Raw genomic sequence first — 15392 nt, 5'->3', positions numbered from 1 at the left:
AGAGCCACAGTGCTTTGTGCAGGAGCTTGTTGCAGGAAACAGTCAGCTATACCAGTCTTTGTCACAAACTCCTGGGCAGTTAGGTGCTTGTGATTCGTTTTTACCCTCCATAATGTTTTAAAACTGTATGCCTCTTACACCGCCTCAAAATGGACTGACAAGTCTGATTACTGGTTGCATGATTCGCCTCTGTTGCATGACTTTGGGTTGCATTTCTCCAAAAGTTGAATCTGTCTCATATTTTTGCCACAGGCTGCTGTGTTTTTGTTGGCTCCACCCTGCATCCCCACCGCCGTAGCCTAAACCCACTACCCCCATTCAAAATTAATGGGAAGACTTGCATTTTTGCCAGACCGCCTTAAGACCGACCGCCCGACCACCGCCGGACGACAGCCGGACGACCGCCGGACGACCGCCCGATCACCGCTCGACGACCGCCCGACGACCGCCCGACAACCGCCTGATTGTATGTGAACGCAGCCTCATGGTATGTGTCTATTGTCAGCATTTCCATGCAAAACCAAGTCAACACTGAGTAAAAATACGGTTGATTTAGTGATGAGAACGAGTACTACAACACTGACGAGGACTACCAACCTGTCTCCGCTGACCGGAAGTGCTCACAGACGGGGTGAGACCGTAAACAAGGTGGGGGGAAAGAGGACAGCTAATGTTAGGCTAAGGCTAATTCCTTATCAGCTATCACTGCACAGCATTTTCCACGCTATTTTTCGGTCTTTAGCAAAAAAAATGGATGTTCTTCTGCTGCGGATCACCACTTAAATGGATAATGGACTGCAACTTCATGATTTTCACAAAAACATTGTAAGAACAGCTCCGTGCAACAACATGTGCATATTTCGCCATGGTTGAATTTTACAGGCAATGAGTGTGATGCCACGAAAGCGAGACACACAAGTGTAGATGACGTTACCCACGCAGTTGACTAATTACTCATGGACCCTTCCCCTATCACGCACATTGGCCAAGTCTGGCACACTCGCTCTCTACTCATTTTTCAACATGAAATTAAAAAGAAATGCCATCAAATTTAATTTCTCTCCGTATCAAACATACAACATAACCAAAATGTCTTACCCTGATTCTTCTTTACGGAAGTTGAGAGGTTCATTCTTGGACAAGTCACTTTTTATGGAATCATTGCTGGGTGCAGGAGAGACTGGTCTTTGTGGCTCAGGCAGCCTTAAACACAGATTACAATTACAAAATGTAACACTTTAAACATCTTTAACATTATTGTTGAGTTTTAAAATGGTATTTACACTTCTTCTCTTTAGATGTCAGTCATTTGATTCAATTTAATTTCACTCTGTATCAAACATCCAACATAACCAAAATATCTTAGAGCCACAGTGCTTTGTGCAGGAGCTTGTTGCAGGAAACAGTCAGCTATACCAGTCTTTGTCACAAACTCCTGGGCAGTTAGGTGCTTGTGATTCGTTTTTACCCTCCATAATGTTTTAAAACTGTATGCCTCTTACACCGCCTCAAAATGGACTGACAAGTCTGATTACTGGTTGCATGATTCACCTCTGTTGCATGACTTTGGGTTGCATTTCTCCAAAAGTTGAATCCGTCTCATATTTTTGCCACAGGCTGCTGTGTTTTTTTTGGCTCCACCCTGCATCCCCACCGCCGTAGCCTAAACCCACTACCCCCATTCAAAATTAATGGGAAGACTTGCGTTTACGCCAACAGCCCGACGACAGCCCCGACGACCGCCTGACAACCGCCTGATTGTATGTGAACGCAGCCTCATGGTATGCGTCTATTGTCAGCATTTCCATGCAAAACCAAGTCAACACTGAGGAAAAATACGGTTGATTTAGTTATGAGAACGAGTACTACAACACTGACGAGGACTACCAACCTGTCTCCGCTGACCGGAAGTGCTCGCAGACGGGGTGAGACCGTAAACAAGGTGGGGGGAAAGAGGACGGCTAATGTTAGGCTAAGGCTAATTCCTTATCAGCTATCACTGCGCAGCATTGTCCACGCCAATGTACGGCCTTTAGCAAACAAAATGGATGCCTCTTACACCGCATCAAAATGGACTGACAAGTCTGATTACTGGTTGCATGATTCGCCTCTGTAGCATGACTTTGGGTTGCATTTCTTCTAAAGTTGAATCTGTCTCATATTTGTGCCACAGGCCGCTGTGTTTTTTTTGGCTCCACCCTGCATCCCCACTACCATAGCCTAAACCCACTACCCCCATTCAAAATTAATGGGAAGACTTGCGTTTTTGCAGACCGCCTGAAAACCGCCTGACGACAGCCCGACGACAGCCCGACCACCGCCAGACCGCCGCCAGACAACCGCCAGACGACAGCCTGACGAGAGCCTGACGACCGACCGACGACCGCCTGACAACCGCCTGATTGTATGTGAACGCAGCCTCATGGTATGCGTCTATTGTCAGCATTTCCATGCAAAACCAAGTCAACACTGAGGAAAAATACGGTTGATTTAGTGATGAGAACGAGTACTACAACACTGACGAGGACTACCAACCTGTCTCCGCTGCCCGGAAGTGCTCGCAGACGGTGTGAGACCGTAAACAAGGTGGGGGGAAAGAGGACAGCTAATGTTAAGCTAAGGCTAATTCCTTATCAGCTATCACTGCACAGCATATTCCACGCTATTTTTCGGTCAATAGCAAACAAAATGGATGATCTTCGGCTGCGGATCACCACTCAAATGGATTATTGACTGCAACATCATGATTTTCACAAAAACATTGTAAGAACAGCTCCGTGCAACAACATGTGCATATTTCGCCATGGTTGAATTTTACAGGCAATGAGTGTGATGCCACGAAAGCGAGACACACAAGTGTAGATGACGTTACCCACGCAGTTGCCTAATTACTCATGGACCCTTCCCCTCTCACGCACATTGGCCAAGTCTGGCACACTCGCTCTCTACTCATTTTTCAACATGAAATTAAAAAGAAATGCCATCAAATTTAATTTCTTTCTTTATCAAACATACAACATAACCAAAATGTCTTACCCCGATTCTTCTTTACGGAAGTTGAGAGGTTCATTCTTGGACAAGTCACTTTTTATGGAATCATTGCTGGGTGCAGGAGAGACTGGTCTTTGTGGCTCAGGCAGCCTTAAACACAGATTACAATTACAAAATGTAACACTTTAAACATCTTTAATATTATTGGTGAGTTTTAAAATGGTATTTACAGATCTTCTCTTTAGATGTCAGTCATTTGATTCAATTTAATTTCACTCTGTATCAAACATCCAACATAACCAAAATATCTTAGAGCCACAGTGCTTTGTGCAGGAGCTTGTTGCAGGAAACAGTCAGCTATACCAGTCTTTGTCACAAACTCCTGGGCAGTTAGGTGCTTGTGATTCGTTTTTACCCTCCATAATGTTTTAAAACTGTATGCCTCTTACACCGCCTCAAAATGGACTGACAAGTCTGATTACTGGTTGCATGATTCGCCTCTGTAGCATGACTTTGGGTTGCATTTCTCCTAAAGTTGAATCCGTCTCATATTTGTGCCACAGGCCGCTGTGTTTTTTTTGGCTCCACCCTGCATCCCCACTACCATAGCCTAAACCCACTACCGCCATTCAAAATTAATGGGAAGACTTGCGTTTTTGCCAACCGCCTGACGACCGCCCGACGACAGCCCGACGACAGTCCAACCGCCACCAGACCGCCGCCAGACAACCGCGAGACGACAGCCTGACGACAGCCTGACGACCGACCGACGACCGCCTGACAACCGCCTGATTGTATGTGAACGCAGCCTCATGGTATGCGTCTATTGTCAGCATTTCCATGCAAAACCAAGTCAACACTGAGTAAAAATACGGTTGATTTAGTGATGAGAACGAGTACTACAACACTGACGAGGACTACCAACCTGTCTCCGCTGCCCGGAAGTGCTCGCAGACGGGGTGAGACCGTAAACAAGGTGGGGGGAAAGAGGACAGCTAATGTTAAGCTAAGGCTAATTCCTTATCAGCTATCACTGCGCAGCATATTCCACGCTATTTTTCGGTCTTTAGCAAACAAAATGGATGATCTTCGGCTGCGGATCACCACTCAAATGGATTATGGACTGCAACATCATGATTTTCACAAAAACATTGTAAGAACAGCTCCGTGCAACAACATGTGCATATTTCGCCATGGTTGAATTTTACAGGCAATGAGTGTGATGCCACGAAAGCGAGACACACAAGTGTAGATGACGTTACCCACGCAGTTGCCTAATTACTCATGGACCCTTCCCCTCTCACGCACATTGGCCAAGTCTGGCACACTCGCTCTCTACTCATTTTTCAACATGAAATTAAAAAGAAATGCCATCAAATTTAATTTCTTTCTTTATCAAACATACAACATAACCAAAATGTCTTACCCCGATTCTTCTTTACGGAAGTTGAGAGGTTCATTCTTGGACAAGTCACTTTTTATGGAATCATTGCTGGGTGCAGGAGAGACTGGTCTTTGTGGCTCAGGCAGCCTTAAACACAGATTACAATTACAAAATGTAACACTTTAAACATCTTTAACATTATTGTTGAGTTTTAAAATGGTATTTACAGTTCTTCTCTTTAGATGTCAGTCATTTGATTCAATTTAATTTCACTCTGTATCAAACATCCAACATAACCAAAATATCTTAGAGCCACAGTGCTTTGTGCAGGAGCTTGTTGCAGGAAACAGTCAGCTGTACCAGTCTTTGTCACAAACTCCTGGGCAGTTAGGTGCTTGTGATTTGTTTTTACCCTCCATAATGTTTTAAAACTGTATGCCTCTTACACCGCCTCAAAATGGACTGACAAGTCTAATTACTGGTTGCATGATTCACCTCTGTTGCATGACTTTGGGTTGCATTTCTCCAAAAGCTGAATCCGTCTCATATTTTTGCCACAGGCTGCTGTGTTTTTTTTGGCTCCACCCTGCATCCCCACCGCCGTAGCCTAAACCCACTACCCCCATTCAAAATTAATGAGAAGACTTGCGTTTACGCCAACAGCCCGACGACAGCCCCGACAACCGCCCGACAACCGCCTGATTGTATGTGAACACAGCCTCATGGTATGTGTCTATTGTCAGCATTTCCATGCAAAACCAAGTCAACACTGAGTAAAAATACGGTTGATTTAGTGACGAGAACGAGTACTACAACACTGACAAGGACTACCAACCTGTCTCCGCTGACCGGAAGTGCTCGCAGACGGGGTGAGACCGTAAACAAGGTGGGGGGAAAGAGGACGGCTAATGTTAGGCTAAGGCTAATTCCTTATCAGCTATCACTGCGCAGCATTGTCCACACCAATGTACGGCCTTTAGCAAACAAAATGGATGCCTCTTACACCGCATCAAAATGGACTGACAAGTCTGATTACTGGTTGCATGATTCGCCTCTGTAGCATGACTTTGGGTTGCATTTCTCCTAAAGTTGAATCCGTCTCATATTTGTGCCACAGGCCGCTGTGTTTTTTTTGGCTCCACCCTGCATCCCCACTACCATAGCCTAAACCCACTACCCCCATTCAAAATTAATGGGAAGACTTGCGTTTTTGCCAACCACCTGGCGACCGCCCGACGACAGCCCGAACGCCGCCAGACCGCCGCCAGACCACCGCCAGACGACAGCCTGGCGACAGCCTGGCGACCGACCGACGACCGCCTGACAACCGCCTGATTGTATGTGAACGCAGCCTCATGGTATGCGTCTTTTGTCAGCATTTCCATGCAAAACCAAGTCAACACTGAGTAAAAATACGGTTGATTTAGTGATGAGAACGAGTACTACAACACTGACGAGGACTACCAACCTGTCTCCGCTGCCCGGAAGTGCTCGCAGACGGGGTGAGACCGTAAACAAGGTGGGGGGAAAGAGGACAGCTAATGTTAAGCTAAGGCTAATTCCTTATCAGCTATCACTGCGCAGAATATTCCACGCTCTTTTTCGGTCTTTAGCAAACAAAATGGATGATCTTCGGCTGCGGATCACCACTCAAATGGATTATGGACTGCAACATCATGATTTTCACAAAAACATTGTAAGAACAGCTCCGTGCAACAACATGTGCATATTTCGCCATGGTTGAATTTTACAGGCAATGAGTGTGATGCCACGAAAGCGAGACACACAAGTGTAGATGACGTTACCCACGCAGTTGCCTAATTACTCATGGACCCTTCCCCTCTCACGCACATTGGCCAAGTCTGGCACACTCGCTCTCTACTCATTTTTCAACATGAAATTAAAAAGAAATGCCATCAAATTTAATTTCTTTCTTTATCAAACATACAACATAACCAAAATGTCTTACCCTGATTCTTCTTTACGGAAGTTGAGAGGTACATTCTTGGACAAGTCACTTTTTATGGAATCATTGCTGGGTGCAGGAGAGACTGGTCTTTGTGGCTCAGGCAGCCTTAAACACAGATTACAATTACAAAATGTAACACTTTAAACATCTTTAACATTATTGGTGAGTTTTAAAATGGTATTTACAGTTCTTCTCTTTGGATGTCAGTCATTTGATTCAATTTAATTTCACTCTGTATCAAACATCCAACATAACCAAAATATCTTAGAGCCACAGTGCTTGGTGCAGGAGCTTGTTGCAGGAAACAGTCAGCTGTACCAGTCTTTGTCACAAACTCCTGGGAAGTTAGGTGCTTGTGATTTGTTTTTACCCTCCATAGTGTTTTAAAACTGTATGCCGCTTACACCGCCTCAAAATGGACTGACAAGTCTGATTACTGGTTGCATGATTCGCCTCTGTAGCATGACTTTGGGTTGCATTTCTCCAAAAGTTGAATCCGTCACATATTTTCGCCATAGGCCGCTGTGTTTGCGCTATCTTAAAAAATGGTTGCAAATTGTGACCAGTAGCAGTCTGGAGCCCTGTAACATCAATCTTGCTTGGAGGCAAAATGCATTTCTGACATAACTTTGACTGTGTAACTTTCTCAAAAGTAGTACATTCAATATAAAGAGGAGGATGGATTACATATATTCACATAATTTGACTTTCACATCCTATGTGAGTGAGAATTTGACGTTCAAAAAAGAAAAAAAATCAACTTACTTGTCAGTTGATGTGGCCTCGGCCTGTTGCTGAGACATGTTGGTTTTAGTGGCAGTTTGACCTGTTTTCTGCTCTTTGATGAATACAGGACTCTCATTTGAAGCATTTAAACAGTCAACAAGTCACCAACCAGAAAAGAATTTCCCTGAAAAATACAGAAAATCATTCAGTTCCTCTGACTTACGTACATCAACGTGTTCAAACTCTAGCAACTCATGACTTCCTCCAAAGTTATTGTGAGAGGGCAAAGTCAGTAGTTAATCAATAATAACATAACTGTAATATGTGGACCTTGACCTTGATCAGCAATATGTCCCAGTATGCATGGAGATATCCAATTTGTATGCAAGCCCGTGTCAATGAAACTTACGGTAGGTTTCCACCATAGACTGTTAATATTATACAGTCTATGGTTTCCACACAGCGAAATTTCACTTCGCTCTCATTGAGGTTGAATGGAGACGAAAATCACCCTGATTGGGCGAGATGAGAGCGAATCACAGAGGCAAGCGAAACAAAGTTGACGAAAATTTAACTTTATTCAAATGAGGACCACTCGAGAACCAATCAGGTCCGCGTGTTTGTGTTTGGAGGCGGGAGTTACAAAAAAAGTCTGACCAAGATGGCGGAGGTTATCAGCGCTGTATCATGAAAATGTGCATGTGATTAAAATGTTTCTACACAACCATTGGTACTTTATTTTTTCAATTCATTTATTGAGAGCATTTGCAGTTACAAACAACACATACAAATACACACACAACTACAAAATAAATACATAAGCAACTCATATCCCAGGGAGTCTGCAAAGTCCAGCGAGGCTAATCAACAAGCAGTCCAATTCATAGCATCACTTACAGTTAGAAGAGTTCCAATATCATTCAGTCACTTGATGTCAAAACTGTTGAATATAACTGCACAGTCTTAAGAGCTTTACAGTTCTTTGACTATCTTATAGAGTCCAAATATTCATTGACTTCATTTTCAAACACAGGAAAGAAAGGTTTAGAGCCCCTGAACTTACATTTATGGATGTGATATTTAGCGAGTAGAAATAAAAGATCTGTGAATTAATTTAAACGTAACTTCTCTCACTTTATTAGTAAGCATATATTTGAAAGGCAAAGACCAAACGTTTTTCCAAGAGACATTCTCTATTAAACTGTTCCAATATGGGATGATATAAGGAATAGTAACAATATCTTTTTCGTATAAAGTCCTAATTGTTTTATTTTTCGTCCGGCGCACCACCGAAAAGCATAAACTCCCCACAGCAGTATCAGATAAATCCATATTGTGAGCCAGTGGCCATGGGAAATGAATGCCTCCCAGCAGCATTCTGATTCCAGAAGGAATTGCATCAAAGACAATTGCATACTCCTTAACCGAAACAGGAATTTGACATTTCCGCAAAAAATCGGAATAACTGTACAGTCTGCCATTTGTGTCATAGAGTTGGCCAACAAGTAAAATATTATTCCTGTACCAGTTTTCAAAAAATAAAGATTTGTTTTTGAAGAGAATGTCCTTATTATGCCAAATGTAATATCGATGAAGTGAGAAGTTTAAATAAGAGAGAGCAAGCCAAAAGCATGTGTTTATGAAAATTGGACAGTTTGATTGGGATTTTGCTAATATTATAGTTGCTTAATAACAGAAAATTCAGGCCACCGATTTTAGAGAAAATATAGTTTGGAATAAAATTCCATAGTGATGTTGGATTATTAATGAATTGTCTGAGCCAGTTGATTTTGAAGGTGTTGCTTAAAGTTGTCCAAAAAATGTAAGCCCTCACACTGATTTGTGTTCATTATTACAGACTTTTTGACAAAGTGAGTTTTGTTTTTCCACACAAAATTAATAATTATCCACAATAAATTAATAATTATTAAAACTATAATTCAGCATTTATACCATCACACCCTGGGCTCTTGTTGTTTTTGAGATTTTTAATCGCCTTCAACACCTCCTCTTGGGATATGCTATCATCACAGTAGTCTCTATCTTCTGGGGATATAATTCTACAATGGCTGATAGAGTCCATAAATTATTTAGTTGTTACCTCGCAGTAATTAGATGTGTATAGATTGTTATAGAAATTATAGCAGTGGACAGCTAACTCTCTTGGATCTTCAATAATTTTTCCCTCCACCTTAATTTGATCTACAGTAGGCTAGCCAGTACATTTTTACTCTTTTCAGGTCTAAAGAAGTAGGCTGAGTTTTGTTCACCCTCTTCCATCCATCGTTTTCTTGACCTTATATAGGCTCCCTTAACTTTTGATTTATAAATGTCATCTAATTTATTTTGTAAATTTGTATATTCACATCTTTCCTCATTAGATAGAGACTCTTGTTGAGAAAGAAACGCTAGCTTTTCAATAACCTCGTCTTCAACTGCTCGTCTGTTCTTGGCCAAATCAGCACCAAACCTCCTGAGAAACTTTCCCAACTCATATTTTAGAAGCTCCCAATTTGTCCCATAAGCTTTCTGTGTGAATTATTCACACTAGCAAAAGTAGAAAATAAATACGTAGATAACCTTAGGTGACTTTGTAAATACAGCAGGTAAACCCTTTGAAAATACTTACTTTTTTTGGGAATTAAATCCTTTTTTTTTTTTTTAGATTATTATTATTATTTTATTTTTATTTTTTAAATCAGATTTTTGTTGCTGTTTAATTTTTACAGTAGAACCTGGCTGGTAGTTGTTTTTTTTTTTTTACTCCTGATATGAATAATCCACCCAGAGGTAGAGCAGATAACGTTAAAAGTCATGACCACTGTAAATCTGTTATCCAAGCCTGCTCTTACCTTAGTTAAGACTCACATGTGCAAGCCTAAGCCTAAGCATATAGAGCAGCTCAGAGCTCTCGCTTACATGTCATTCACTGTGACCCTTTTACCATCAATATGTGCGAAATGTCCTCTGAAGCCCGCTTTCTTCCCCTCCTTCCTCGTCTGTTCGACCAGCGGCCACAATTTGTTCCTGGCATCCTTGGCATCTTGAGTCAGGTCTTCGAAAATTTAGATTTTCCTTTCCTTGAGTACAGTCAATGTTCTGGCATCCTTCCAAATCTTGTCCCTGTGGGTTCGTGATAGAAACTGCATAATGATACGGCGGTTGGAACGTGCCTCTCCCGAGCGGGGTCCCATTCTGTGAGCGATGTCCACGGAAAAGGCCAGTTGGTCTGCGATGTCTGGTGAGACCTGGCTGAGTAGGTCCACCATAATTTTTTTTACATTTTCTCCTGCTTGTTCCTTGACCCCAGCGACACGTAGATTCCACCTCCTCTTGTAATTATCAAGTTCATTGCACCTGTCACGGAGCACACCGTTTTCTTTCTCCAGGAATCCAACTTTTTTCTCTAGTTTTCACTTTGTCTGTTGCTTCTTTTATTTGTTTCCCCAGACATTCCATAGCGTCAGTGACACTTTTTATGGAGCAAGTATTATGTTTAACTGTCTCCTCCAACGACTGCAACCTCCTCAGTGACTCTTCTTGCATCTTTTCAATCCTCTCCATTACTGTTAGCAGAACAGAATTGGGTAGAGACTGACCGTTGTCATCAATTGTTTTACTTCTCTTGGCGGCTCGCAGCTTCGGCGCATTTGGCAACCGGTAGCGCCGAGTCTGAGCCCTCCTGCTCCAGTAAAGTTACCTCCATCTCGCCTTCTTCGACCTGCGGAGCCTTCTTGGCGTATGATTGCATTATGCTGCTAATATCTTCCTCTTCGTCTATTTTTCGAGAATATGTGGGTCAACCGAGGGCTACTGGCCGAATAGAAGAAGTAACAGTCAGCTAGCTAGGGTATCAGAAAGTGGTTTGCGTTAGCCACTAACTTTAGCCAGTTTTTAAAAAGTCGAAAAAGTAAGGAAAGATGTAGAAAAATATCTTCTTCAAGAAGTCTCAGAGTTGTCAAGTATTAAGATAGCATTTGAAAGCCCTCAATTCGTGTTAACTGTTCAAAAAAACATGGTTTGCTACTTCATATTAGTAATTCATCTACTATGCGACAGTAAGTCGCTTGGTTATGACACAATCATTAGCCTATTTTTACAAAAACGTCTACTACGGAGGCATAACGTGAGGTACAAGGTAATGGAGCCTTTTATACATTGTCGTGTTTCTTTAGAAATAAGCAATGGACAAATAAAGTCTTTAAACGCTTCAGATGTGAAGTTATTCGCTGTCAAAGTGACGTCAAAATGAATGGCAGTCAATGGAATGCTAACGTCGGGTGATCGCTTTGTAGCATCAAAATGGCGCCATAGGAGGTTCGAGCTCTGAAGCGAAGCTTACCCCCTTGGCTTCTCCTCGGAATGCGTAGCTCCTATGGCGCCATTTTGATGCTAACAAGCCATCACCTCCCGTTAGCATTCCATTGACTGCCATTCATTTTGGCGCCACTTTGACAGCGAATAACTTTACATCTGAAGCGTTCAAAGACTCTATTTGTCCATTGTTTATTTCTAAAGAAACACGACAATGTATAAAAGGCTCCATTACCATTTGTATCTCACGTTATGGCTCCGTAGTAGACATTTTTGTAAAAATAGGCTAACGATTGTGTCATAACCATGCAACTTACTGTCTCACAGTAGAGGAATTACCGTATAGTACAGGAGAAGCTCGCAGGCAGTTTCGACTTACATTAGCTGTTTAACGGATCGGACAATGGCACTTTGCCGGCATCTGCTGACAAAACGCGCTATAACATGCACTAAAACCCCAATGACCGCCACAGGAAACAGAGATGGATGCTTTTCCACACATTGGATGTGGGTGAGCCCTTGTGGGACCACTGTGTGTTTGGATGTGGATTTAAAAACACCCCCCTTTGAAGGCAGGTTTCAACATCACACAGACTTTTCCTTAAGTTTAATTACTAATGTTAACTAGCATTTTAGTATGGCGTTATATATGTGTCACATTCCTGAGCGAGTAATTGTATGTTTTGAGCACAGAGAACTATATTTTGCAAGCGCATTACATTGCATTTTGAACAGAAATGTACACTCGCAAAAAACAATTCAGTTTGAGTAAACAAAAACCTATTTCGTGCACAATAAATGTATTTGCATGTCTTTCTCTGCTCGCAGGTAGACGCTGCTGCGCTCCGGTCATGTCTCCCTCGCTCTCAACCTCTTCTCTCTACGCGCTCAACTCTAGACACGCTCGCTCAGATTTTCACAGCGTTACAAGTGTGCCACAAAACCAACCAATCGCAGAATCAAAAGGTCAATTCTGATTGGCTGTTCGTCTCCAATTAGATCGCAAGTAGCAGGAAACAAAAATCTAGGAGGAACAGTCTTTTTCAGTTTACACCTGTTGGTACAGCAAATACTGACTACAGTGGAGCTGTTCGACTAATGTTACTGGATTAAAACACATTTCGGTCAGTATTTTGTATTATTGACTTATATCACAGAAATGTCAGGACATCCTGTCATCCTGTCTTAATATTTGTGTGTACTATAATGCCGTTGTTTTCTTTGACTCATATCTCCTTGTGTGTTTAACGTTAGTTTGACTCATCCTTCACAAGCAATCTAGCTAGCTCACACACTGCAGCCGACATGTCATCTGAACAGGCCTCGCAGCACTATAACTAGCTAAGTTAGCTAGGTCTCGCAATGCGAGACTGAACAGCAGTAGACCTGTCACACTATAGCCACATGTAGCTAAGTAGTTTTTAATACTTTGGTTACATTACCGTATTTTATTAACCTGAATTATATTGCTATATTAGCTTGCGAAGGAGCTATCCGTTGCTAACGCTAATTTATCTCAAAAAGCAGAAACGTTAGCTAACTACTGCCAAGATATGATTTCACTAGAGACCAGAGAGGTGTTGTAAGACTCGTCAAGTGTTGTCATGTGTTTACGCTGTCTTACAATGAAACCATATCTTGGCAGTAACATTAGTTAGCTACTGCTTTTTGACATAAATTAGCTAGCTAACGTTAGCGTTAGCATCGGATAGCTACTTTGCAAGCCAATAAAATATATAGCCTTGGCAAACAGAATTAAGGTTAATAAAACACGATAACTATGTAACCAGTATTACAAACTTCTTACAAGTGGCTGGATTGTGACATTTTAGGTGTGTTCGGATGAATACGTTGGATGCATAGCTGGACTTTATCCATGCTGGGCTAATGTTAGATTGCTTGTGAAGGATGACGTTAGTCACACACGGAGATATGTAATTCAAACAACGGTATTGTGATTAACACAACTATTAAGGCATGTCTGTAATATACCGGTCGGTCAATAATATAAAATACTGTAGTCAGTGCTTTCCAACCCTTCTGGTCTGAGGTCCCCCCACAGCCCTGTCATATAAACTCACATACCCCGCCCTATCAATTCCCAATGTATTCACACTATTTATCATATTAAAGTGAATATTCTTACATTTTCATGCAATTGAACTGTAAACATTTAGGTTGGTTTGGTCAGAAATTCTACTAGCTAGCTAGGCCTTTTACTTGAAGTGTGGTTAATGTTTCAAAATTCATCCATTACTTTTAGCTAATCATTTCAACTGTTAGTTAAGTCAGTAGGCCACTTTTAGCTGTTTATTTCTACCATTGATTACTTCGCTATATGTTTAAACATATGTTAAGCTGTTTTAGCTGATATATTGTTTTAAATCAATCATAATTCAATTATTTTAATTAGTTAAGCTGCTCCACAATCTTTCCAAGTACCCCCTGGCTACAGCAGAGATACCCCTTGCTGGGGCATCACGGCAGGTGTTGCGTCAAAGACTGTTTCCCTGTAGATGTCTTTCCTGCTACTTGGATCTAATTGGAGATGAACAGCCAATCAGAATTGACCTTTTGATTCTGCGATTGGTTGGTTTTGTGGCACACTTGTAACGCTGTGAAAATCTGAGCGAGCGTGTCTAGAGTTGAGCGCGTAGAGAGAAGAGGTTGAGAGCGAGGGAGACATGACCGGAGCGCAGCAGCGTCTACCTGCGAGCAGAGAAAGACATGCAAATACATTTATTGTGCACGAAATAGGTTTTTGTTTACTCAAACTGAATTATTTTTTGCGAGTGTACATTTCTGTTCAAAATGCAATGTAATGCGCTTGCAAAATATAGTTCTCTGTGCTCAAAACATACAATTACTCGCTCAGGAATGTGACACATATATAACGCCATATTTTAGTTAGCAATAATTAGCCTGTGCCTATGTTATCTCCTTACATATATATACCTACGCTCTGCGTCTCTGTAAGATTGGGAATGATTGAGATTTCTCTTGGCACAGCTCCCAGAAGACTTACAACTTTCAGACAGGTTGCTCACGTCACATCTACGTCTTCGAGCTCAGTTGGAAGCTGCGCAGTAACGCTCAGCCATCACCGGAAAACTGCTTCTAATATCCTTCACTGGTCTCCGTCCAGAGCAACAGGATCTGTTGGTCCAGTTTATATACTGTCTATGGTGGAAACCCATAGCCTACAGCTTGCCCTAACAAAAGACATGGCATGCAGGCCGACATAATAGCAAGTTACTAAATCAGACACACATATAAGTACACGATTAAGTACACAGACTGCATCAATCTTACTCTTATCAGTCTAGGTGAAGTTGAAATCCTTCAACTGTTTGTAATTCACACAGGCTGCAGGCTTTATCCTCGTAGTTGTGCTCTCCTCCTTGCTGGCAGCAACTTTTCGTTATCTAGGATGGCGAAGGCATAACCCGTCCTACTGTGCCTCTGATTGCATGGTACTCGTGCCTTCGTTGGTTGGATTGGTCATGTTGTGGAAAAAGGAGTGTGATTGGTTAAGGTAAGGGTACGAATAACAGGGTAAGCCAATCAGAAGCAGAGGAAAGCAGAGTAGGGCGGGATATGCCTTCGCCATCCTAAGGCAAAGCTGACACAGCTACACTTTCACATACTTTCACTTTCATTTTCATTTTTTTTTTCAAGGGGGTAAGCTTCTCTTCTTTTTTTTGCTTTCAAAAAACTTTATTATTCCAGTAAAGAAACATAAATACATTGAAAACATTAAATGCATACATACATACAAACATGAAAATACCACATTTTATCTTTATTTTTTATATAATGTTTAATCCAGTTCACCTTGAAAATTATATTAGATGTATGGAAATCAAGAACATTCAAACCTATTTGATTGTAAGGATTACATAAAGTATTTTATTATTTTTCCATATGAAATTAAATAATGTAGAATCAATTTTCTTAATAAAAGGTTTTGGAACATCTAAGACTTTGGCTGGATAAACTAATCTGGAT

General features: G+C 41.6%; 1 protein-coding gene across 1 annotated transcript; it reads right to left on the bottom strand.

Moving 5' to 3' along the window:
* Positions 1–998: 998 nt before the first annotated feature.
* On the bottom strand, positions 999–14940 carry LOC116040959 (tastin-like). Its single transcript, XM_036008227.1, has 5 exons — positions 14697–14940; positions 7110–7254; positions 4418–4522; positions 3037–3141; positions 999–1203 (listed from the first exon to the last, which is right to left on the bottom strand). Exons 2-5 carry the CDS (start codon positions 7145–7147, stop codon positions 1095–1097), a joined length of 357 nt encoding a protein of 118 aa, XP_035864120.1. The 5' UTR covers positions 7148–7254; positions 14697–14940; the 3' UTR covers positions 999–1094.
* Between the last annotated feature and the right edge of the window lie 452 nt (positions 14941–15392).

This window comes from Sander lucioperca, chromosome 12, assembly GCF_008315115.2.
Source record: "Sander lucioperca isolate FBNREF2018 chromosome 12, SLUC_FBN_1.2, whole genome shotgun sequence".
Taxonomy (NCBI): domain Eukaryota; kingdom Metazoa; phylum Chordata; class Actinopteri; order Perciformes; family Percidae; genus Sander; species Sander lucioperca.
The sequence above is the reverse complement of the archived record's forward strand: the minus strand, read 5'-3'. Positions and strand labels throughout refer to the sequence as shown.